This window comes from Sebastes fasciatus, chromosome 15, assembly GCF_043250625.1.
Source record: "Sebastes fasciatus isolate fSebFas1 chromosome 15, fSebFas1.pri, whole genome shotgun sequence".
NCBI classification, from domain to species: Eukaryota; Metazoa; Chordata; class Actinopteri; order Perciformes; family Sebastidae; genus Sebastes; species Sebastes fasciatus.
Genome location: NC_133809.1, coordinates 19631692 through 19654224, shown reverse-complemented (window position 1 = coordinate 19654224; position 22533 = coordinate 19631692). Strand labels below are relative to the sequence as shown.

The 22533-nt window shown below is 40.9% G+C and overlaps 3 protein-coding genes across 5 annotated transcripts; all 3 read left to right on the top strand.

The window, feature by feature from the left end:
• The first annotated feature begins 1909 nt into the window (after nucleotides 1–1909).
• Nucleotides 1910–5170, top strand: actc1b (actin alpha cardiac muscle 1b). Its single transcript, XM_074660760.1, has 9 exons — nucleotides 1910–2048; nucleotides 3077–3227; nucleotides 3322–3450; nucleotides 3610–3720; nucleotides 3810–3894; nucleotides 4139–4300; nucleotides 4382–4573; nucleotides 4657–4838; nucleotides 4925–5170. Exons 2-9 carry the CDS (start codon nucleotides 3099–3101, stop codon nucleotides 5066–5068), a joined length of 1134 nt encoding a protein of 377 aa, XP_074516861.1. The 5' UTR covers nucleotides 1910–2048; nucleotides 3077–3098; the 3' UTR covers nucleotides 5069–5170.
• Nucleotides 5171–7057: 1887 nt separating this feature from the next.
• Nucleotides 7058–15191, top strand: arhgap11a (Rho GTPase activating protein 11A). Of its 3 annotated transcripts, XM_074661380.1 has the most exons (12): nucleotides 7058–7621; nucleotides 9384–9451; nucleotides 9555–9651; nucleotides 9755–10011; nucleotides 10113–10276; nucleotides 10365–10505; nucleotides 10751–10825; nucleotides 11169–11342; nucleotides 11443–11572; nucleotides 11762–11870; nucleotides 12909–13023; nucleotides 13113–15191. In XM_074661380.1, the coding sequence occupies exons 1-12, from the start codon at nucleotides 7493–7495 to the stop codon at nucleotides 14576–14578; spliced, it is 2925 nt and encodes a 974-aa protein (XP_074517481.1). In that variant the 5' UTR covers nucleotides 7058–7492; the 3' UTR covers nucleotides 14579–15191. The 3 variants fall into 3 exon arrangements, with proteins under 3 accessions (XP_074517481.1, XP_074517483.1, XP_074517482.1); XM_074661381.1 differs by lacking the exon at nucleotides 10751–10825 and having other exon boundaries at nucleotides 7060–7621; XM_074661382.1 differs by lacking the exons at nucleotides 10751–10825; nucleotides 11169–11342.
• Nucleotides 15192–17700: 2509 nt separating this feature from the next.
• On the top strand, nucleotides 17701–22127 carry grem1b (gremlin 1b). Its single transcript, XM_074661383.1, has 2 exons — nucleotides 17701–17985; nucleotides 19541–22127. The coding sequence occupies exon 2, from the start codon at nucleotides 19542–19544 to the stop codon at nucleotides 20109–20111; it is 570 nt and encodes a 189-aa protein (XP_074517484.1). The 5' UTR covers nucleotides 17701–17985; nucleotide 19541; the 3' UTR covers nucleotides 20112–22127.
• The last annotated feature ends 406 nt before the right edge of the window (nucleotides 22128–22533 follow it).

Here is a 22533-nt window from a genome sequence, read left to right as displayed (position 1 = left end):
TAAACAACGGAATATTATCCGGGTTCCTATAATAAATATAATCCATATATGTAAAGTTAACTTATCACCATGTTATCTCACTTTTGGTACTTTTGTAGTCTTAGTGAGGAGATGACTTACTGAAATCACAGAATTATAAATAAATTGATAATACAATTTCATGGAGACTTTCCTTAATGTTAGTAGTTATTACCTTACCTCTGTCTGTTACAGCCACCTACCCTAACTAACTAAAAAACATGATGATGCAACAGAGTGAGTAAAACATGCCACCTAAATATTAAAGTACAGTACAAGTGCCTTAAATGTGTACTTCCGTAGCCTACAGTATTTGAGTAAATGTACTTATTCACATTCCACCACTAAAAACTTAGTTTAAAGATAAGACGGGTAGGAGTACCAGAGTGAGAGGGTCAATGGTCAAGATGGTTAAATAAGTAATTTTACCCTTGGCTATCAAAGTGGATAGTAAACCTAAGGCATGTTACAATATTAAACATACTTCTCAATGATATAGTAGATATAGAAAAAGATTTGTAACAATTATGCTCCAAAAATGGATTTATAACCCTTCAATTTCCTTTCCCTGCACTGCAGTGATTTAGTATGCTTCCATAAAGTTGGGGGACTCACAAGAGTAAGATTTGAAAAAAGAACAGTCAAAATGTATGCAGCAGAGGCAGAGATATCCTGACCTTTAGTACCTAGTATCCAAAAACACTGGATCCTACACTTCCCACAATGCACTCTACCTATCTAGTGCATTGTCTTTTTAAACCTCACACAGGCTCTTTGACATTCAAATAACGGTGAGATGCTTCAGCTGCATCCAGCTCTGTGGAGATAGAGAGGAAACACAGCTATATATAGGAGTCTTTGTATCTGGTAGAGCAGCCTGGAGCAAAGGAATGCTCTCACATACCTCCAGCTCTGATATAAAGTCACATATTACTGCTCTTGAGTCATTCTTCCTCACCTGAAGACCGGAATTACAAATACATGACTGGTATCCCCTGAGATCTGACCATATATGATATTTTCTCTGGAAATGATGTTGCATCAACAAATAATCAGTCAAATGAGTGTATCATTCCTGCAGAGATGAGAGTATTACCTCATAAGGTACACTGTACATCAAGGAAAATATATGGATAAGTGGGTGGCACAAATATGGACCTCCTCCTTGCAGACCTCAGTGGCTGCGTCTCATTAATGACTCTGCTGCTCACCATAACCCTACAAGGAGACAGCCGGGCCAATCAGCTCACAGCACAGACACCACATGCCACTACTCAGACAGCCAGATCCCACACAGAGCCCGGCTGGCGTTACCATCAGCTGTTACGCAAGTGGAGGAAGCTCAGAGTGCATACCAGCAGCGTGGTTCACAGACATATGCAATGTTTTCATCTCCTTAACAAGTCACCGGTGACGCTATCCTGACTGGGTCATCATAGTGGGCCTTCTGAGTATATTAACACCTCTTAGAGATATTATGCATCATAGTTTTAAAATACAATATTTGAAAACTGATTGCATGACATCCATAATGTCTGGATTTTAATTTATGATTGCAGGGCTATAAAGAAATTATACTCACATACAAGTATGCATTGTTTTAAGGCATGAAGTTACATATTTCATAAAGTTCATGATATAAACTTCCATCTTAGAAATGCAGACTACTCTTTATGTTCCTTTCAGAAAACAAATGCATTATTTTTACTATGTTCTCTTGTATTAAACATTGCAATAAATACAATAATATTCTATTAACTATCACATTAACTTCTAAACTTTTTTTGTTTTCTACCAACATTTCATTAAAATTGTGTCAGTCAAGTGACTTCATCCCATCCCATGTATGTAAAACACACTTTTCCCGTGGCTTGTTGATTTTTTGCCGGCAGCTCTTATTTGGACTTGTGTGAACCCCCCCTCCAGCCCCGCCTCTGGTCCCTAGACCCGGTCTGAGTCTTATTTAAGGGGCTCCTCTCACCCTCAGCCTTTGTCCCAGTGGAAGCATCCGCCTATACCAGAGCACCTTGGTGAGTACATTTCACAACTTGTTCCTCTGATTCGCTGTGGATGTTATCTGTATCACTTGTGTGATTATAGTTTCACAAAGTCACAATGAGTTGATGAGACTTAAATGAATGAATGAACGATGTAACTTCAGCTAACTAATAGTGTTCACATGTTGTAACGACTAACTGAACAATTAAAACTGGAGATATGCTAGGTGGTCTGCCATAGGATGTTGAAATTAACTTTATTAGATGATGTGATTTTCTGTGATAAAGGCACTCCATGCTATGGAAAAAGCATAGACATAACTACTGTATATTAAACATATCCTGTGGGAGTATTACTTGGATCAGTGCAAACAAGCTGGGGAGAAGTGCCAAATTCACCCGCACTCCAATGAATGAAGTTAGCTGGGGCATGGAGCCATGTAGTAAAACAAAAGTGTGCAGACCGATGGGTGCTGGCTGACAAGCTCTCTCACTCAGACCTGAAATAGCAAGAGGTCCATGTGTCACTTGTTTTACCCTGTTAAGCACAGTGTGGGCGCCAAGAGCTTAAAATCTTAAAATAGATCACATGCAGGTCTCTGTGTTATGCCCCTTTTTGGTGCTACCTCAGCAGCTCTGAGATGTCCCGAGAACAATCAGGGCTGTGGTGATACGGTATCAGTAGTAGTACGACAAGGTTGGGACCCAAATAGCATCCAAAGGCATGTCTAATTAGCGCTCTATAAATAGCACCCATTGAGTTAGTGTTAATAACTTTAGAGCAGTTATGAGAGAGTGTTGGCAGATCCTCAAAGGCACTCTGGATCACAGCTAATACATATATTAATCATGTTAATCTATTGGTCTAGTCACTTCATCACATCATCAGCCAATACAGCGATGAAGTGTCTGTGTGTGTATTCCAGTTTAGACAGCTGTTCCTAACACCCATCCTAAACCTCCTTGGTGCTATGTATTCTACGATGGCCAGTTTAGTCAGCTGTTCCTAACACTTATCTTAAACCTTCTTGTGTTTCTACCCCACCCCTCAAATTTTTTAGACCACCCCAGTAAAGCCTAATCATGTGTGACGACGACGAGACCACCGCCCTCGTGTGCGACAACGGCTCTGGCTTGGTCAAGGCTGGATTCGCCGGAGATGACGCTCCCCGTGCTGTCTTCCCTTCCATTGTTGGAAGGCCCCGCCACCAGGTACAAAGCTAAAATAAAACTCTTCTTAGAAAAGTTTGAGTAAGAGTAGCATCTTCCTATGCCTTATGTTCCTTTTGTGCTTCCTCCCCATCAGGGTGTGATGGTGGGTATGGGTCAGAAGGACAGCTACGTAGGTGATGAGGCCCAGAGCAAGAGGGGTATCCTGACTTTGAAGTACCCCATCGAGCACGGCATCATCACCAACTGGGATGATATGGAGAAGGTGTGTGTGTTGACAGTGAGACTCGTTTACAACATTCGCGGCAGCTGACCTTTCCGCATCCTTGAGAAATCGCAGTCTTCGTAAAAGCTGCTTATTTTTAGAGGACCTGGTTGTTGTTTCAGTTGTGACATCAGCTGTTCTCGCTCCTCCTTTGTGTAGATCTGGCACCACACCTTTTACAATGAGCTGCGTGTGGCCCCCGAGGAGCACCCCACCCTGCTCACTGAGGCCCCCCTGAACCCCAAAGCCAACAGAGAGAAGATGACCCAGGTACTTTTACAGTCACTGCTCCGCTTTCCCAGTATTTGTTCTCTCGAGTTAAGACGAACCTTTCACACTCTGCTTGCTTTTTCTCGCAGATCATGTTTGAGACCTTCAATGTTCCCGCCATGTACGTGGCCATCCAGGCTGTCCTGTCCCTGTACGCATCTGGTCGTACCACCGGTCAGTACGCTGCAGCTTTTTCACCAATTTAGTCTGTGGTCAGGAGCTAAAATAAGAGGAAATGTTGCTGTGTCTATCATCTGTATGGATTCCTGTGTCATTGTCAGAGGGAGGTGTTAATCCCTCTGCAGCAGGGTTTGTGCCAAGTGATGTCAGCAGCATTGTATAGTTTATGAAGTGCGACATACTTGGCGAGACCTTCACAGGCATGAATAGCTGACTGGTCCTTTTCTGCTTGCTAAAGGTATCGTGCTGGACTCTGGCGATGGTGTGACCCACAACGTCCCCATCTATGAGGGTTACGCTCTGCCACACGCCATCATGCGTCTGGATCTGGCCGGTCGTGACCTGACTGACTACCTGATGAAGATCCTGACTGAGCGTGGCTATTCCTTCGTCACAACTGGTAGGTTTCTATGTCATTCATTTGTTTAGTGAGAGGTGTGCGAAGCGTTGTTTCTCAATACGTGAACTTTCTGCTTCTTAGCTGAGCGTGAGATCGTGCGTGACATCAAGGAGAAGCTGTGCTACGTGGCTCTTGACTTTGAGAATGAGATGGCCACGGCTGCCTCCTCGTCCTCCCTGGAAAAGAGCTATGAGCTGCCCGACGGTCAGGTCATCACCATTGGTAATGAGCGTTTCCGTTGCCCAGAGACCCTCTTCCAGCCTTCCTTCATTGGTAAGTATTGGTTGCATTTGACTTTTTGATAGCCAGTATTTTGTCTCAGACAAAACTCATCTTTTTCGCTTGACGCCTTCCAGGTATGGAGTCTGCTGGTATCCATGAGACCGCCTACAACAGCATCATGAAATGTGACATTGACATCCGTAAGGACCTGTATGCCAACAATGTGCTGTCTGGTGGTACCACCATGTACCCTGGTATTGCTGACCGTATGCAGAAGGAGATTACAGCTCTGGCCCCAAGCACCATGAAGATCAAGGTGAGAGAACTGCAAAGATTTTAAGTCACCAAGTTAATTTACAAAGCGAATGGACACTCAATAAATGGTGTTTATTCCTCGCCTAGATCATCGCTCCACCTGAGAGGAAGTACTCCGTCTGGATCGGCGGCTCCATCCTGGCTTCCCTGTCCACCTTCCAGCAGATGTGGATCAGCAAGCAGGAGTACGATGAGGCCGGCCCCTCCATTGTCCACAGGAAATGCTTCTAAACACACCACCAACCTCCTTCCATACATGCCATTGTACGTTATTGTCTCCTGTATATATATGTGTATGTTCTATTGTAATAAAGATAAGCCCTTGTGAGAGTATCTCCTGTACTGTGCTTGCTTGCAGCAATGCAAATACACAGAATAATGAGTGACACTGCATACACCACAGATTGCATATTATGAATGACCCTCACATGAATGATCAAGAGTTTGCTGAAACATGGTGATGTTTTCACCTAATGGTTAAATACAGAAGTGAACATTCACTTTTACTTGTCTTGAGAAACTGAACAAGTACTGCAATTGTCTTACTTTCCTTATTCTCTCTGGTTATTTCTTTGTTTTAAAGACATATACGGATGAATATAGAAAGATAAGGTGATAAAGCCATCATCAATATGGGCTGTGAATAGCTCTTGCCACAAATGAGACCATTTTGCAGATGACGTTACATTACAAGGCTTTCTTACAGCTAGGACAGAGGATGTGATGGCAGTCAGGGTGTTTTAGGTTTAAAGGTACTATTGATAACACTGATAACATTCAGCCACTAGATGTCACATTCTCCCTCCCTGTTCCATTGCATTTACTTCACAACAAGTTGTTGCCATACACTTACCGTCAATTTCAGCCATTTATCCATTTTTTCCCCACTAACTGACAACACAGAGATTCCATGTGATGCCAATCTCGTTTTACTATTGGCTCAAAAGCCTTGTTAGAAGTGGGAACCTAACGTCAGACATCTTCCACAGAGATAAAAAAAAAGATTAATTCTGCCATTTAAAAAAAAAAAAAAAAGATTAATTCACAATTATAATAATTTTTTTCCAGGAAAAGCCATTTGGCACCTTTCTAAAGGCCATGTAGATGTATTATTTTCATAAATTGATTCATCTACATAAAATGTTTTGCGCCATAAATACACAAAAACGAGGATTCATCAGCTAATAATTAAAACCTAATCAAATATGGGAATAAGATAAGATAAGATAAGATATTCCTTTATTAGTCCTGCAGTGGGGAAATTTGCAGTGTACAGCAGCAAAGGGGATAGTGCAAAAAACAAGATGCATCCGCTAACACAGTAAAAAAAAAAGAGCTAAACAAAGTGTAACAAAATATGAACCATTTAAATAGAAGGAAGTATAAAAATAGGAGCAGTATATACAGTATTGACAATAAACAGACTATTAACAAAATTGCACAAGTGGAAAATGATATTGCACAGTGAGAATTACACCTGAGTAGTACTGATAGACAGTTGGTGTACAGTAAAGTGCAGTTCTTGTCAGATGACGCTTTCTCTAACTTCTGTCCTCAAATCACAATATAGCTTTTGCATCTGAAACTGTGCACGTATTCATTAGATGTCCACATACTGAGACACTCTGGAAAGATTTTGAAAAACTGAAAAAAAGTTATTCATCAGAGAAACTCAATGTTGAGGATGTCTATATCTTAGAACAACTTATATTTATTGTAAACCTTTACATTCTTTTGGCAAGTTCTTTATTCATACAATGAGTTGCCTCAGAAAAAAACTGATGGGGAGGTCTATCAAAAGCTATAAAAAGCATGAGATATTTATCTGAACGTGGGATTATAATTTGGTGACACTGCTGGATTTTTTGTTATATTATATAAGAATTAAAATTCCACTTGAAAATATCAGGTTATTGTCAGTTTTTGGTGTGCACGTGTAAGTGGTCTACTGGGTATGTATCTATTAAAATCACGGATGTGGTTATAATGTTTATCAAATGAGTGTAATACGTGCAGTACACTGCATTTTCCATTTTAAAGGTGCGATTAATTTGAATTACAGAGGCCACCGGTTGACAAGAAGCATCCAGTTTGAAGCCTAACAAAAAACAGCCCCGCCCACTAGGGTTGCCCCGGTTAGTAAAACACTCGCCCCAGAGAATGTTGTTCGAACCGTGACCAGCCAATCAGAGCGCAGAGCGCAGGGAGCGCCTCTGTTTGAATGCTCAACCGGAAACAGTCAGTTAGCGTGGAAACCGACCTGACGAGCTAACCACACCACAATGCAGTTAACCAGCTAGAAAACGACTTAAATCTATGTAATTCACACGGTGTTTCGGTTTGAGAAGAGGTGAACACGAACTGTAAGTCGTGTGACATCGATAAGCTGTTTTGTTTTTCGTATGAGCTAATGTGGCTTGCCAACTGCATTGTAGTTAACCGCAACACGAAGCTAGCTGGAGGCGTCAGGTCGTTTACATCTCATTGAGACTGCGTAGCTTTGAGGGTACAGTTAAGGATCAAGCGTCTTGTGAGCAGTTCAAGATCTACCTGAGGATGACTTAGAGTCAGGTATCTGGTGATAAAGTTAGAAAGGCTATAGGGTCAGAAGAGAGTGAATCAAACTGCAAGATAGGACAGGAAAGGAGTGTTAAAATGAAAGTCATGGAGAGAAATGTGATGCGTCTGGTGGCTGTGCAACACCTCCGAGCAGCGTTTGGGATCAAGACAAAGAACTGGAACAAAAACAAAGCAGCCAGCTGTAAGACAACAACCAGCAACTCGGTAAGTTTAAAGAACAAATTAAGATAAGATAAGATATTCCTTTATTAGTCATGCAGTGGGGACATTTGCAGTGTACAGCAGCAAAGGGGATAGTGCAAAAAACAAGATGCATCAGCTAACACTGTAAACAAAGTGTAACAAAATATGAACCATTTAAATAGAAGGAAGTATAGAAATAAGAGCAGTATATACAGTATTGACAATAAACAGACTGTTAACAAAATTGCACAAGTGGAAAAATGATATTGCACAGTGAGAATGAATAAATGAAATTCCACCTGAACATATCATCTACCAATGTACGGCACAGATTACTTGCGTTTCATTTACAGTGACTGAAACTTTTGGACTTGAACAATCTGTTATTATGGCAAACCACGAATCAACAAGTTTTTTGTTGTTGTTTTTTAAACAATATTTTTATTGAATTTTACATATAGACATATATACACATAGAGACAGACTAAATCTATTAATAACATTTTACAATGAAATGTTTAGTCAGAATTTCAAAGAAAGAGAGACATGACATTTCATATATTTCACTTATCTAACAAAGAAAACAAATAAAATAAAAGATAAGACAAAATAGATAAATACCTCAAAAAGAAGAACACAAATTTAAAAACAAAACAAAACAGTACTCAGCAACACACAGCAGTTTCAATTTGACTCTGCTTCCTTGACGTCCAAGAAACTCCAACAAAGGTTTCCACACTTTTTCAAACTCTGCTGCTTTTCCTCTGGTTATGTATGAGAATCTCTCCGGTACAACACAAGATGCCATCTCCCTCACCCATACATGTATCGAAGGTAAATCCATTTTTCTCCAAGACAGAGCTATCATTCTCCTGGCCTGCAGGAGTCCAAAGTCAATTAAAATGAACTGTTTAGAGCTAACGATAAAGTTATCTGGATATAAACCTAGTATACAACGAATCAACAAGTTCACAGTATCAGCCTCAGACCCACTATTGTTTAGGCAATTGAATCAAATTAGCATATTACTGAACAGCTTGCCCCCATTGATGAGACCCGTTTGTTAACAGACCGTGGTCGCCCATGTCAGTCACTGCAGATGCTTTGTTTGGCTCTTCTCGGGATTATTCACACCGTAAACTTCTTTACCAGTCATAGAAGGCCAAGTCTAGCAAAGCACAAAAGGGCTATGTTTTCTCATAAATCTTTATGGCACCTTGTTGTGATGGATTTTTGGGACATTTTGGCAGTAGAAACTTATACCTTGCTGAATTTAATTACAGTTCATTTAATAACCCCAAAGGTCCTTTTTTCTTCTTGTGTACTTTTCTCGTAAGTGGCTCACAGGAGTCACAAGGTATGTTGCAAACAGACGTTGTGACTTTTCAAATCAACTTCCGCAGTTGCAGGGAATGCCCTAAGATGTGGTAATAGAAAACAAATGCCACAAAACTTTAGTTCAGACTAGGTGAAGAAATCAGGAACTGAAAAACAATAGACAATCAAAGGCCAGATCATTGAGGTTAAAACCAGCATGAAATGTCAGTTGTAGCTTTCATCACCCTTCTCTTAAACACAGGAATGTGCGGCAGCGAAATTCCTGTCAGACGACTCTTAAGCATTTTGATAAATATGGTAAAATAAAACGCTGCAGGTCCAAGAGTTAGACTTGGATTAATACTTATTTATCAGCTGATTGGGCTTTTTCTCTTATTGTTTAGACTTCCTGTTTAAAATCTAGCAGTTAATGTTTTTATATTTCATTGTTTGATTGTTCCCTCAGACGAAGGTTTTTGGAGTATCCCTGGAGACCTTGCCGTACTATAATATGGAATGCGGGAGCGTGCCAAGGCAAGTGGATATGCTTATGTAATTTTAACTGGGCCGTTGGCAAGTTATTTCTTGTCCTGTCTTGTACATTTTATTCTAATGGTATTTCCCTGCCTTCTTATAGCTTCCTGGTCGACGCATGTATGATACTGCTGGCACATATTGACACGGAAGGCTTGTTCAGAAAGTCGGGCTCTGTCGTCCGCCTGAAAGCACTCAGGGTGAGTGATGGCTAAAGTTGACCTTGCATACACTGAGGCATCTTGACCCCGAGAAGGGTCTAACACAAAACAGTGTTTTTCAGACTGTGTTTTGTCTGTCCAGGCTAGACTGGACACGGGTGAGGAGTGTTTGTCCACTGCTCTTCCCTGTGACGTGGCCGGCCTAGTGAAGCAGTTCTTCAGGGAGCTGCCAGAGCCGGTGCTGCCCGCGGAGCTGCAGGAGGCCTTTCTCAAGGCCCAGCAGCTCCCCACCGAGGAGGACAGGACCTCCGCCACCATGCTGCTGTCTTGTGTGCTACCCGACAAAAACCTAAGCACCCTGCGTCACTTTTTTGACTTCCTCCAGAATGTGTCTAAGAGGTACCAGAATTATTAAGTTACATCTCTTTTTCCTCTTGATTTTTTTACAAACATCCATCTACTATTAAATATGTTATTCTTTTTCTTTGCTTAAATCACAGGAGTGCAGAGAATAAGATGGATAGCAGTAACTTGTCTGTAATCTTGGCTCCCAACATCCTCCACGCTGGAGACGGTACAGAGAAGATGAACGCCAACACCGAGAGACGCCTCAAGCTGCAGGCAGCCACAGTGCACTGCTTCATCGAGAATGCTCACAACTTTGGTACAACTTGAGGCATCTTACCTGCAGGTCATCTTTGTGTCTGTAGCTTTTTTAGCACTAAACGTTTGGCTTTGTCTGTGTGTCCCAGGTGTGTTACCACAGTTTCTTCTAGAGAAAGTTCCAGCCATGATGGGCTGCGAGGCGGGCATTCTGTCCCCTACTCACGATGGACTCGAGGAGCTGGACTTAAACTCGGGGATGAAGAGGAGACACAGACGCAGCTTTGGAGGTAAGATTATATCATTAGAGATTTATTTATTTATTTATTTGCATGCAAAGATTTAACTCAAATCTCTGGTTGGCCAGATAGACTCCAGTTGCACTGGTGCAACCCCCCTGGACATATCTAGAGACATTAAACAAACAAGTAAAATGGAGCCCTGTATCTCCGTATCTGTAAATAAATCATGTCATTTTGAAGCAGCTTTAGTCAGTAAATACTGTTCATATGGTTCGGTTTGTCTCATATTTCAGATTTGGTCAATGGTGCTCTGAATAAGATAAAAACTAATAGAACACCCACAAAAGCCCCCCAGTCAGACAGTCTTGGTAGGTAATAATGCTGCCTGTCGTATAGCATGACGATACTGTACCAATCCATCTGCTACGCTCGTGAAACAACAAGCTTTTTGCAAATTCACATTTGCCTTGATAATGAAAAATGGGTGTGAATAATATGAAATTATGCTTTGTTTCAAATGTCTATTTGCTTTTGTTTTCTTTGCCTGTCTGCCCGTCATTTGCATGGATCATCATCCACAAATTTCAGTCGAGACCTGCTAATTCTTCCAAGTGCCTTGGCTCAGAATCGTCTTTCAAAAACAGATCAAATATATAAAATAACAAAAATACTATACATTTGAAGATATTAATTCTTTTGTGATTTTGCCAGTCTTTTCTTCTGCCACTCCTGTGATTGCAACACCAACCTCAAAGCGAAAACAACCTATGGAATCTGGCCACTCTTTTGGATTCTCAAACAAGAAACGTAGATCTGTGAAAAAGACCCTTGGGATTGAATTACTTCCCAATACTTTGTTCAGCGGGGTCTCCACTCCTGGATCAGGTATTGATGGTTGTTTGATCAAACGGGTATCAACTATTCGGCCGTCTCTAAAGCCTGCGGTTAAGTGTACATCTTTTTCCTCCCTTTTTATATGTTATAGCTTACAGCGCTCCGGGGATCTTGGACTCTTCCCACAATACGCTGTCATCAGCAGGGAAGTCTAGAAGGCAGTCGGCCGTCTCTGTGATGAGGAAGAGCCGACGACTTAGCAACAGACACGCTGTCAACAGGTACACATTCACAATTATGTTATTTGTATTTAAGTGCTACCATATAGAAATTACACTGACAGTATGGTGCAGTAACAGATATTCACAGCCATAAGAGATAAGAGTTTGTAAAACATTAACCTCTCAGAGCTACACGGCACTCTTAGCACATCTTATGCTGATAATTGTTTGAACGTTTATCCCTTTCAGAGTTGAATCTGGAAAAGCCGGTTGCTTCTCTCCTAAAGTCGGCAAAAAAGAAGCACCGCGCAAATCTCTGCGCCTGCGTTTTAGCCTGGGGAAGAGCAGCAAGGAGGCTGTAAGTGTGGTTGCCCGACCGACTTTCCACTTATCTGGTTTACAGAGAGACAATGAAAAATGTTGTTGAACAATTGCATTCATGCATATGCTGCAATTAACTGTATTAAAAAATCAAGTAACATTTGCACATTGGGGGTTTTTAACGGGGTAAAGTGTTGCACGTTAGCACTTTTTTTTTATTGTGTAACACTAAAAAGTTTACTTTCAGTATCTAATACATTTAAACTAATGCATGCACGGGTTTAAAAAGAATGTGGATTGTTGTTTCACATTTTGGAATATTACAAAATGAATTGCTCTTACTTGTATGGTACAAAGCCATAGGATATGTCCTGTGATTTACTATGTTAAGCACTCAGGTGAAAGAATGTGATTATATACTATATTAGAGCTGCAATGATTATTTGATTAATAGAGTAGTTGTCAACTATTAAATTAATCACCAGCTATTTTGATAATCAATACGAGTAATATTTTAAGCTTCCAGCTTCTTAAATGTGAATATTTTCTGGTTTCTTTACTCCTCTATGACACTAAACTGAATATCTTTTGAGTTGTGGACAAAACAAGATGTTTGAGGACGTCTTTGGGAAACACTGATTGACATGTTTCACCATTTTCTGACATTTTATAGACGAAAAAACTAATCAATTAATCGAGAAAATAATCAACAGATTAATCGACAATGAAAATAATGGTTAGTTGCAGCCCTTAACTATATAGTGTATACATAGAATATATTGTAACCTGTTTTGGGGTACATGTGGTGAGCTGTTGGTTGCATAATGTTCTGATGCTCTATAGATATACAGTATATGTATATTCTTGACTTAATAAAAAGTTGTTGACCAACAAATCCAATATCTTGTTTCTTCTGAGTGATTCTGAAGAACTAACCACAACAATCACTGAATTAACATATTAATATGACATTTTGGGTGACACCTTTGGGCTCCTTTTTAACAAAATGATAATACACTAAAGCTTCTTCCTCCCTCAAGTTTCTTTCATTTCTCATTTCATGCTGGTGATAAAGGGATCTGAGTCCGTAGGCTGGCGACTTGCCTCTCAGGAGAGCACCACCACTTTCCATTTCACCAAAGAGACCGAGTTCAGTCCGTCAGTTCTGCCTAGAAAAGCAGAATCCAAGAGTGAGTACCAAATGAAGAAATCATATATTACAGTGTAATGTTACAAATGCAGTCTTTTATGAATTGTAATATCCCACTTTGTTTTACAGGCTCCAAGTACATCAGTAAGTCTGAAGACAACCTGCTGACCCCTCTATGTGACTCGAGTGTCCACCAGATCTCATGGAGCGGGGAGACTCCCGTAGGAGCCCAGGCTTTCAGCGGACGCTCTTTCACAGACACCCCCATGAGCATGTGCTTAAAGAGCAACTACAAATCTGAGCCAACCATGGTCGTGTCAAAGCCTCCAGCAGTCACCAGCTTTCCCAAGAAGCTGTGCTGTGCCTCCAGCGCTGAGAGCCTGGAGAGCGAATGCTCCATCACTGAAGCCAAAACCGGACCCACCCTGCTGAAAATAAAGAAGGCCTTCACAGAGTCGGGCAGCGACCTCCAGTCTGTCTTACAGGAAGCCTGCAGCTCTACGGGGCCAACAAAAACACCAGACATCGTACTAGTCCCTCCACCAGAGACTCACACAGTCAAAGCTCTGTCTGTGGACACCCCCTCCAGCTTCCCACCTCAGCGTAGTCTTCTGGCTTATGAACAGAACATTACATTTAGCCAGATTGAAATCGCCGCTTTATCCCCTTTGCATATCGACAGCATAGTTTTTGAGCCTGGTGTGTACTGTACTCCAGCAGCTGATAAAGGTTCTCTCTGTGCTGCTCCCATCAGCAGTCACAACAGCTCCATGGTGGGAGACAGCGAAGGAGAGGTAGAGCAGGTGAACTGCAGCCGGCTGATTGACGCTCTGGACATCCAGAGTCCCGCTCTCTTCAAACTGGGCGTCTCCTCTGGGCTTCAGTCCACTCCGTACAGGCTGGGCCTCAGAGATGAGTTTGGTACGCCTCCTAGAATTGGTCCTGTAGTCCACGTGGTACACGAAGAAAACGAATCTTCCCCAGAGAGTGGCGCCAAAGTCCAAAAGCAACAGCAGCCCCTCTCACCGCGCAGCCTGGAGACCGAGAAGCGCCGGGTGGCGGACCACATCCATCACTTCAACAAGCTCACGCTTCATTCTCCCAGAGGCCCCAAGGCCAAACACATCAGATCCCCGCTCAAGTTCCAGCGCACCCCCGTGCGTCAGGCCGTCCGCCGGATAAACTCTCTCCTGGGGGAGAGCAGGAGACCCATAAGAAACGCAGAGCTCGCCATCACCCAGAGCAGTCCGGTGGTGAAGGCGGTGAGCCTGGAGAGCGGCCTCTCTCCACACCCACAGCTCCAGCCTCACCGGGGACGCTCCAACAGCGTTTGTCCCATAAAGAAACCGCCTCCAGTCCCACCCAAAAAGCCGAGCACCCTGGCCCGTAAAGCCAAGGCCTGCGCTCTGGCCGACATGACCAACAAGGTCCAACCAAAGACCAAAGTGGACTGTTCTGTCCCCGATCCACCAGGAGCCCAGAAGCGTCTTGTGCAGCAGGTAGTAGAGAAGGACATGAACTACTACAGAGGTTCACCCAGAAACCCACTCAACCAAGTACAGCTGCTGTCCGCCACCAAGCCTGTAGATTTATAGCTTAACATCTTTTTTATATTTCCTCCTCACTATGCAGGTCTCCGTCTGCTAGGACTACATGACATTAAAACATATTATCCATATTTTCAGGGGTTTTAATTTATTTTTTAGCTACGGTAGGTGCTGCTTGTGTTGCGTTAGGGTTCTTAATGGGAGATGGTCATACGCCTTATGTTTGTTTTTACTCTAGTAAAACAAGTTTGAACATCGAGACGTATCGGTTTACAGGATTATTAGTAGTTTTGTAGTGTGCAGGCTAAAAATGATGTGAAATGTGATTGACGGTATGACTGGAAATGTTTAGATCAAGTCTTATGCTTTTATTTAATGCATTTTTATATCTAATCTTTAGTTAGACGTCTTTAAAAAAAACAAAAAACTGTTTACCGAAGTTGAAGCCGTTTCTTAAATTACACGATATTTTTTTAACAGAAAGTTTAAAAAAATGCACTTTTTTTTGTTGGATTTTATAAGCTAAAAAAAAAAAAAGCCAAGCAGTATTGATCACATCATCATGTCTATCGCAGTCCGTTAATTTTCAAAATCATCAGCCAATAAAATGCTTTGCTATGTGAACTGCTGCAGATAAATAAAATCAAATGGTATATACCTACACCTCTCTCTCAAGTTCAATTCTTCTGGTTTGCATCAATAGTTAGCCACAAGGGGGAGTCATACAACCACTGCTTAAACAATACTATACTGACAAGTTCAGTTAAACATGTTCCTGTTCAATAAGGCTCAGGAATTTACTCTGTCAAAAACCCAGACTGACCTGTTGCATATATCCTGATATAACAGCATTTATTTGAACAAAGTTGGTTCTGGTACATTTGAAAAAAAATATGATTTGTGTGAGATTCCTTCATAAAATAAAAATAAAATGTGCCTTCTGCTTAGTGTAGATATGTGAAACTCCCAGCTACTAAAAGGCTGCATGGATCTGGCTCAGTGACTTATGTTGACATGAAAAAGGTTGTTTTTTTCCCCCTCCTGTAAAGGATCTGAAGAGTAGACAGTGAGTGGCTGAAGGTCACAATCATTCTTTAACATTTCTCCTCCACAGCCTGCTTTTCATGTGCAGTAGGAGAGGTTGGAGTTGAGTGTTAAAATCCTCTGTTACTGCAGCAGCTTATTATTATTGTTATTATTAATATGATTATTATTAATATCACTGCAGTGACTGTAGCTTATTGTCTATTTGTGTCATGGGTGTGACAGGCGTTGCGTTATGACGCATAAATATGGCACACTAGGCAATTGGACAGAGGCCATGTGTTCAGCAGATGAATATTCACCTTTATCAAACATGAAATATCAGAAACGTAAGGAAAAATCCAGTAATTTATATGTAAATAAAACGGTACAATTAGTTATGTTCTAAAGATAATAGGCATGTTTAATGTTTGGCCTATTATATTCTAATCCTGAACCAACAGCAGTGAGGGTGCTGGGGTTTCACTTTCCACAATATCATAAGGGCTGAAATATGACTTTATATTTACTAATGTTTTACACATCCAAGTTTAATCACAATCAGAATCAAGATGCCTTTGTAGTCATTGTAAGTTCTGCATACAAAAAAAATAGAAGTTCCACTTTATTGGTGCAAATTTAACATAAGGAAATACAGGACACTGAATAAAAACTACAATGAAAAAAAATAAGAATATTAATATAAAACTAGGTATAAGGATAAATAATCAGTATCGCACGTGGTTGTAAAGTGCCAGGTGGATAGCAGCATGAGTGAAATGATCATGAGTCATTACTTTTGGGTTGCCAGGTTGTGAAAAAAAAAACATTAGCCGGTGATCATCCTACTTCAGCAGAGCACTTGATTTTTTCTTTTTAGATATTTATTTAATTCATCAAGTAGAGACTAATGAACCATTTTTGGAAAAAAAAAACTGCAGAGTATCTGGACCAAAATCAATTTATCATCAACTTATAAACATTTATATCTCCAGCTTTGTGGCTTATTAGTGCAAACATATACTATTAGACTGCCAACATACTGTATATAACAGCATTTTACTACAACATCAGCCAGAGGGATATTTCACAACCTGGCAACCCATAAGTTGCTAATAAGATTGGTTTAAACTGATTTATAAAAGCATTAGTAAAATATGAATAACTAACAAAAAATACATTAGTAGCCTAAGTTATACATTTATAAAAGGTGCCTCATTAGAAATTAGTACCGATATTTTTTTATTTCATTAATTTGACCATATAGGGCTTATATAAGATTTAAAGACAGTAAACTCAGATTGCTCAGAAGGCTAATTTGGGCATGCGTAAACGAGGCCTATATTAGAGACATGTACAATAATTAAAAGGCTATCAAATGGAGCAAGGAACATTGTATTTATATACAGTACCTGCGTTCACGAAATTCCCAATCTTCTGTTTCTGAGAAAATGTTGTCATTTTCTATTAAACATGCTGAAAAGCCTGTTTGGTTCCCTGATGTCTCTGCTGTTCAGCTGTAATGATAATGATGTTGAGGATTCACAGGTGTGCTTTAATCAACCGTTCTGATTTGCAGGCGTGTTCATAGTTTACGAGAGGACAGTGAACGCCTCCTTAGTTTTACAATAGTGATTTATTGCACAGTGTTATTATCATGCCTCCTCTTGATTCAAAAACAAATCAACTCTTTTACTTTTTCCATTTGCGCATAAACTTGAGGCCTCCTCCTCCTCCTCCTCCTCCTTTTCTTCCTCCTCTTCCTCCTCCTCTTCTTCTTCCTCCTCTTCTTCCTCCTCCTCATCCTCCTCCTCCTCTTCCTCCTCTTCCTCCTCCTCCTCCTCTTCTTCTTCCTTCTCCTCCTTCTCCTCCTCTTGTTCCTCCTCCTCCTCCTCTTCTTCTTCCTCTTCTTCTTCCTCCTCCTCCTCTTCTTCTTCCTCCTCCTCCTCTTCCTCCTCCTCCTCTTCTTCTTCCTCCTCTACTTCCTCCTCCTCTTCTTCTTCCTCCTCTACTTCCTCCTCCTCCTCTTCTTCTTCCTCTTCTTCTTCCTCCTCCTCCTCTTCTTCTTCCTCCTCCTCCTCCTCCTCCTCCTCCTCCCTGCCCTCTCTCTTCTCCTCGGTTGTCTGTTTTCTTGCAGTGGGTTCATGGAGAAGTGTTGAGTGGGCGGATAGTTTTGATTTTCTCTCCATCTCGCTCAGCCAATAATGTAGAGGGAAGTGTTGTGCACATCTCAGCTGGCAGACATTTAAAAGGGAGACAGTCCGGCGCTGCAGCAATTTCTATTAAACCCTCCTGGCTCCTGATCCTCTGTCTATGGAGAGGTTAGTCTCCCACCCATCCACAGACCCTCGAGTGTTCAGCCCACAGCAGTAGGTGCCCATCACATCGGGAGGATCACATCATTACACTTGGTGCAGTGGAGGCTCGCACAGGTGAGTGGATTTGGACTGTTTGTGATCATAACATCCACTTACATTTGAACTTTATTTGGTTTATGACTCATAGAAATGATCAAACTGCATGTTTGTTTGTTTTCCACTGGTGTGGACACGCAGATGGTTTATTAAACTTATAAGAAAGTTTATATGCCAGACATTTGGTGAAAAATTGGCTCATTGCAAAACAGTCCAATTCACAAAGATCAGCGTTAAGACATGCAATTACAGTGAAATGATTAGTGTCTTCAGAGAGTTGCTGGTAACTGAAGGACATTTGTAAGGGATACTCAAACTCATTAATTGTTGGGATGCAGTGACCGGTTGCAATGACAGTTATAGTGTTTAGTATACAGTGTATGAGACATATTACTACTTAAGTTCTGAAGACAAAAAGCTGCGTCCGCCATAATATTATCTTTGCCCTTAATGTGCCGAATGTCCAAAAAAAAAGTAAGACCGCAAAATCAGAGCCCACCGCATGACTCTCTGATTTGGGTTCTGCAGAGAGTTCAAAAAGGTGAGCAGTAAATACACCGATTGGCATTCTGGAGTCAAGTTAGACACGGAGTTGTGCAGCGCCAAGATTAATGCCAACGCTTCTTTCTCATTCAAGTGTGCTATTGATATACTTCTCTAAACTTAAAATAAGTTTAAAGACAATTTTTCACCAAATGTCTGGCTAAATCTGGTGCCATTCCTTTGCGTAATGTATGTATAATCTTAAAAAAGTGGGAACATGCATTATATTTCTCACTCAGATTTTATGAGTGATGTAATTTAATTAGACAGTTGTTTTTATTCTCCTGTCTCGTTTTGCGTTTAACAAAAAAAGCAAGCTGAGTGTGTGCGTCTTTACGCAGCGTAAAAGCTATGACAGCTGTGCGTGAAAGCGTAAAGCTCATAGAAATGATAAAACTGCATGTTTGTTATCCACTGGTGTGCACGTGTGGACACGTAGATGGTTTATTATAAACATAAGAAAGTTTATATGCTTTTCCTTTGGCTAAATCTGGTGCCATTCCTTTGCGTAATGTATGTATAAATCTTAAAAAAGTGGGAATATACATTATATTTCTCACTCAAATTTTTAGAATGATGTAATTTAATCAGACAGTTACGTTGTTTTTTATTCTTCAGTCTCATTTGCATGCGTTTAACAAAAAAAGCTGGCACAGGTGAGTGGATTTGGACTGTTTATGGCTCATAGAAATGATAAAACTGCATGTTTGTTATGTTATTGTAGACGGTTTATTAAAACATAATAAAGTTTACATGCTTTTGCTTTTGGCTAAATCTGGTGCCATCCCTTTGCGTAATGTATGCATAATCTTAAAAAAAAGTGGGAACATACATTATATTTCACACTCAGAATTTAGAATTAGAAATAGAATGATGTAATTTAATTAGACAGTTGTTTTTATTCTTCAGTCTCGTTTTGCAAGCTGCGTCTGTGCGTCTTTACGCAGCGTAACAGGCTCTGACAGCTGTGCGTAAAAGCGTCCAGAGTTGAAACGTAGATGATGAATTGTTTTTCTTCTTCTCCCCAAAGGATGGCCAACTCAACTTGTATCTTGTGCAGTATGGCTCTCATCATGGTGCTGCTGCTCTCCTCCTCTTCAGTGGAGTCCAAAAGAAACCGAGGTTCACAAGGCGCCATCCCTCATCCGGACAAAAACAACCCCAACCAATCGGAGCAGCAACCTCCTCAGCAGCCTGGCTCCGGGTCCCGGCAGAGACAAGGCTCGTCCTCGTCCTCGTCCTCGTCCTCTCCGGCCGACGAGGTGCTGGAGTCCAGCCAGGAAGCGCTGCATGTGACGGAGCGCCAGTATCTGAAGCGGGACTGGTGCAAGACGCAGCCGCTGAAGCAGACCATCCACGAGGAGGGCTGCGTCAGCCGCACCATCATCAACCGCTTCTGCTACGGACAGTGCAACTCCTTCTACATCCCGAGACACATCCGCAGAGAGGAGGGCGCCTTCCAGTCCTGCTCCTTCTGCAAGCCCAAACGATTCACCACCATGACTTTTACTCTGAACTGTCCGGACCAGCAGCCACCCACCAAGAAGAAACGCATCCAGCGCGTCAAACAGTGCCGCTGTATATCCATAGACCTGGACTAAACACATGGATGTTGTGCGTAAATGGTAAATGGACTTGCATTTATATAGCATCTTCCGACCACTCAAAGCTCTTTACACTACATGTCAGTATTCACACACACATTCATACACTGATGGCAGAGGCTACTAAGGTGCCAACTTTTGCACACAAGCAGAATAGGTCCTCTTTAAAGTGTTACTTGGTGACATCACCACGTTACGGAAGAAAAGGCAGGACTTAAAGCAAGGCGTGAAGTGCAGACCTTTTACATGCACAAAAAACTATATAACACACTAAAAAAGGGAGAAAAAAGCACACAAGCAGAATAGGTCCTCTTTAAATTGGGGAACAAGACAGATTAAAAACATTTTACACAGAAGGGCAGCGATATCCCTATCCTACATATCCCGGATCCTACATTTTCCAAAATGCAACTCAATATCATCTATTGTTAAATCCTGTCTGATTTGTAAATGCCTGTCTTTCAAACTCCATATCTCAAATTTGTAACACAGGCTTATTGTTAAAAAGTTTCAAGAATCTGAGATAAATGGTAAATGGACTTGCATTTATATAGCGCTTTTCTAGTCTTCCGACCACTCAAAGCTCTTTACACTACATGTCAGCATTTACCTATTCACACACACATTCATACACTGATGGCAGAGGCTGCTAAGGTGCCAACTTTGCCCATCAGGATCTAATCTAAATATTCATTCACACACCGATGGCTATGCCTTCGAGAGCAATTTGGGGTTAAAGGTCCCATATTATAAAAAAGTGTTTAAAAGTTTTTTATTATAAAGCCAGCTTAAGTCCTATATAAATACTGTGAAAGTATCGAAACACTCAATCCACAGGGAAATACACACAGCCCATATTCAGAAATCCTGCATTTGAAACAAGCTGTCAGGATTTCTGTCCATTTGTGATGTCACAAATATACAATATTTAGACCCTTTACACAGATCTAAACATTCAAAATGTGTCAGTTTATTTCCTGGTTGCAGTGTATGTGAATGTCATCAGCTGACAGGAAGTACACATGGACCCAAGCTGTTGCCTAGCAATGCAATTCTGTTGCAATTTTGTCGCAATTCCGTCGAAATGTGCTAAAACGGAGCGTTTCAGACAGAGAGTAAATACAGGTATATTCAGGCAGACAGTACGAGGAAAATAAAGGTTTTTTTTAACATTACAGCATGTAAACATGTTCTAGTAGAAACACAAAATACAAGTATGAACCTGAAAATGAGCACGAAATGGGACCTTTAAGTGTCTTGCTAAAGGACATATCGACATGTGACCTGGAGCAGCCGATCCGGGGATCGAACCATCGACCTTCCGATTGGTGGACAACCTGTTTTACTCTCTGAGTCACATTGAGCCCCATCTTTCTTATTGGAGCGGATTGTTTGTAGAAAAAAAAAGACATACAGCCAAGAACATGTGCCTGTCTGTCTCCATCTAAGGAGGAAGGCTTCTTCTTCTTACATGTAGGATTATCTTCTTGCACAACGTGTGAACAAATATGGACATGCAACAATTTATAAGGCGACGTTGAACTGCAATGAACATTTTACTCCTCACCAGTTTGCCAAGTTTGAAAATCACTGCACGAGAGGACTGCATTAACCCGGTTTATTTAATACATCCAAACGCTTATTGGGGACAGGAAAAACAATCCTGTCATAATTTTTTTTTCTTTCCGTGCATACATGTTTGTTTAACTGGATGTTTCCACTGTGTGGAATTGTGGATGGATGACTTTTGGAGATATTTGTAAATGGAAAAATTTTTTTTTATTTTATTTCTATATTTCAAGAATCTTTCTGTGAATTTCGAAGTCCATCAGTTAATTTTTTATTTTTTTTTGTAAGTTTGGTGCCTACTCAGTTTGTAGAGATAATAGGCTTCTTTGTTACAGCGGTGGTTTATACAGTATTGAGATTAAATAGTTGTAAAAATGTAACCGGTTTGTTTATCACCTTGATTAAATTATCCATGAAAACATCAAATAAATTGGAATATGTTGGAATTTTGTTGCATATCATCTGTTAATTTACACCTGATGTAGATTAGAAAGGTGTTTTAAACAAGATGTTAAATGATGCCCTCATCATGTGCTGCTCTCCTCCTACAAGGAACACTCAGACCTTGGAATAAACGTCATCGTAAAAGTAGTCAGTTTTATGAGAAAAGATGAGGTTACCTGCTCCAATTATCCCTCGAAATGATCTCATTAAACTTCACTATATTTTGTCCCATGGTTTGCAAATCTACCGCAGGACTGAGAAGAGGAGCACGCGGTGTTCAAGTGCAAATGATGAGGTTTTTTTTGCCTAAATGCCACCAATCCAAAGTTTAATAAATAAATTGCAAAATGCTGGAGATTTTTTAATTAGAAAAGGTATTCTTCTTCTGAAGATTACCCTTATAATA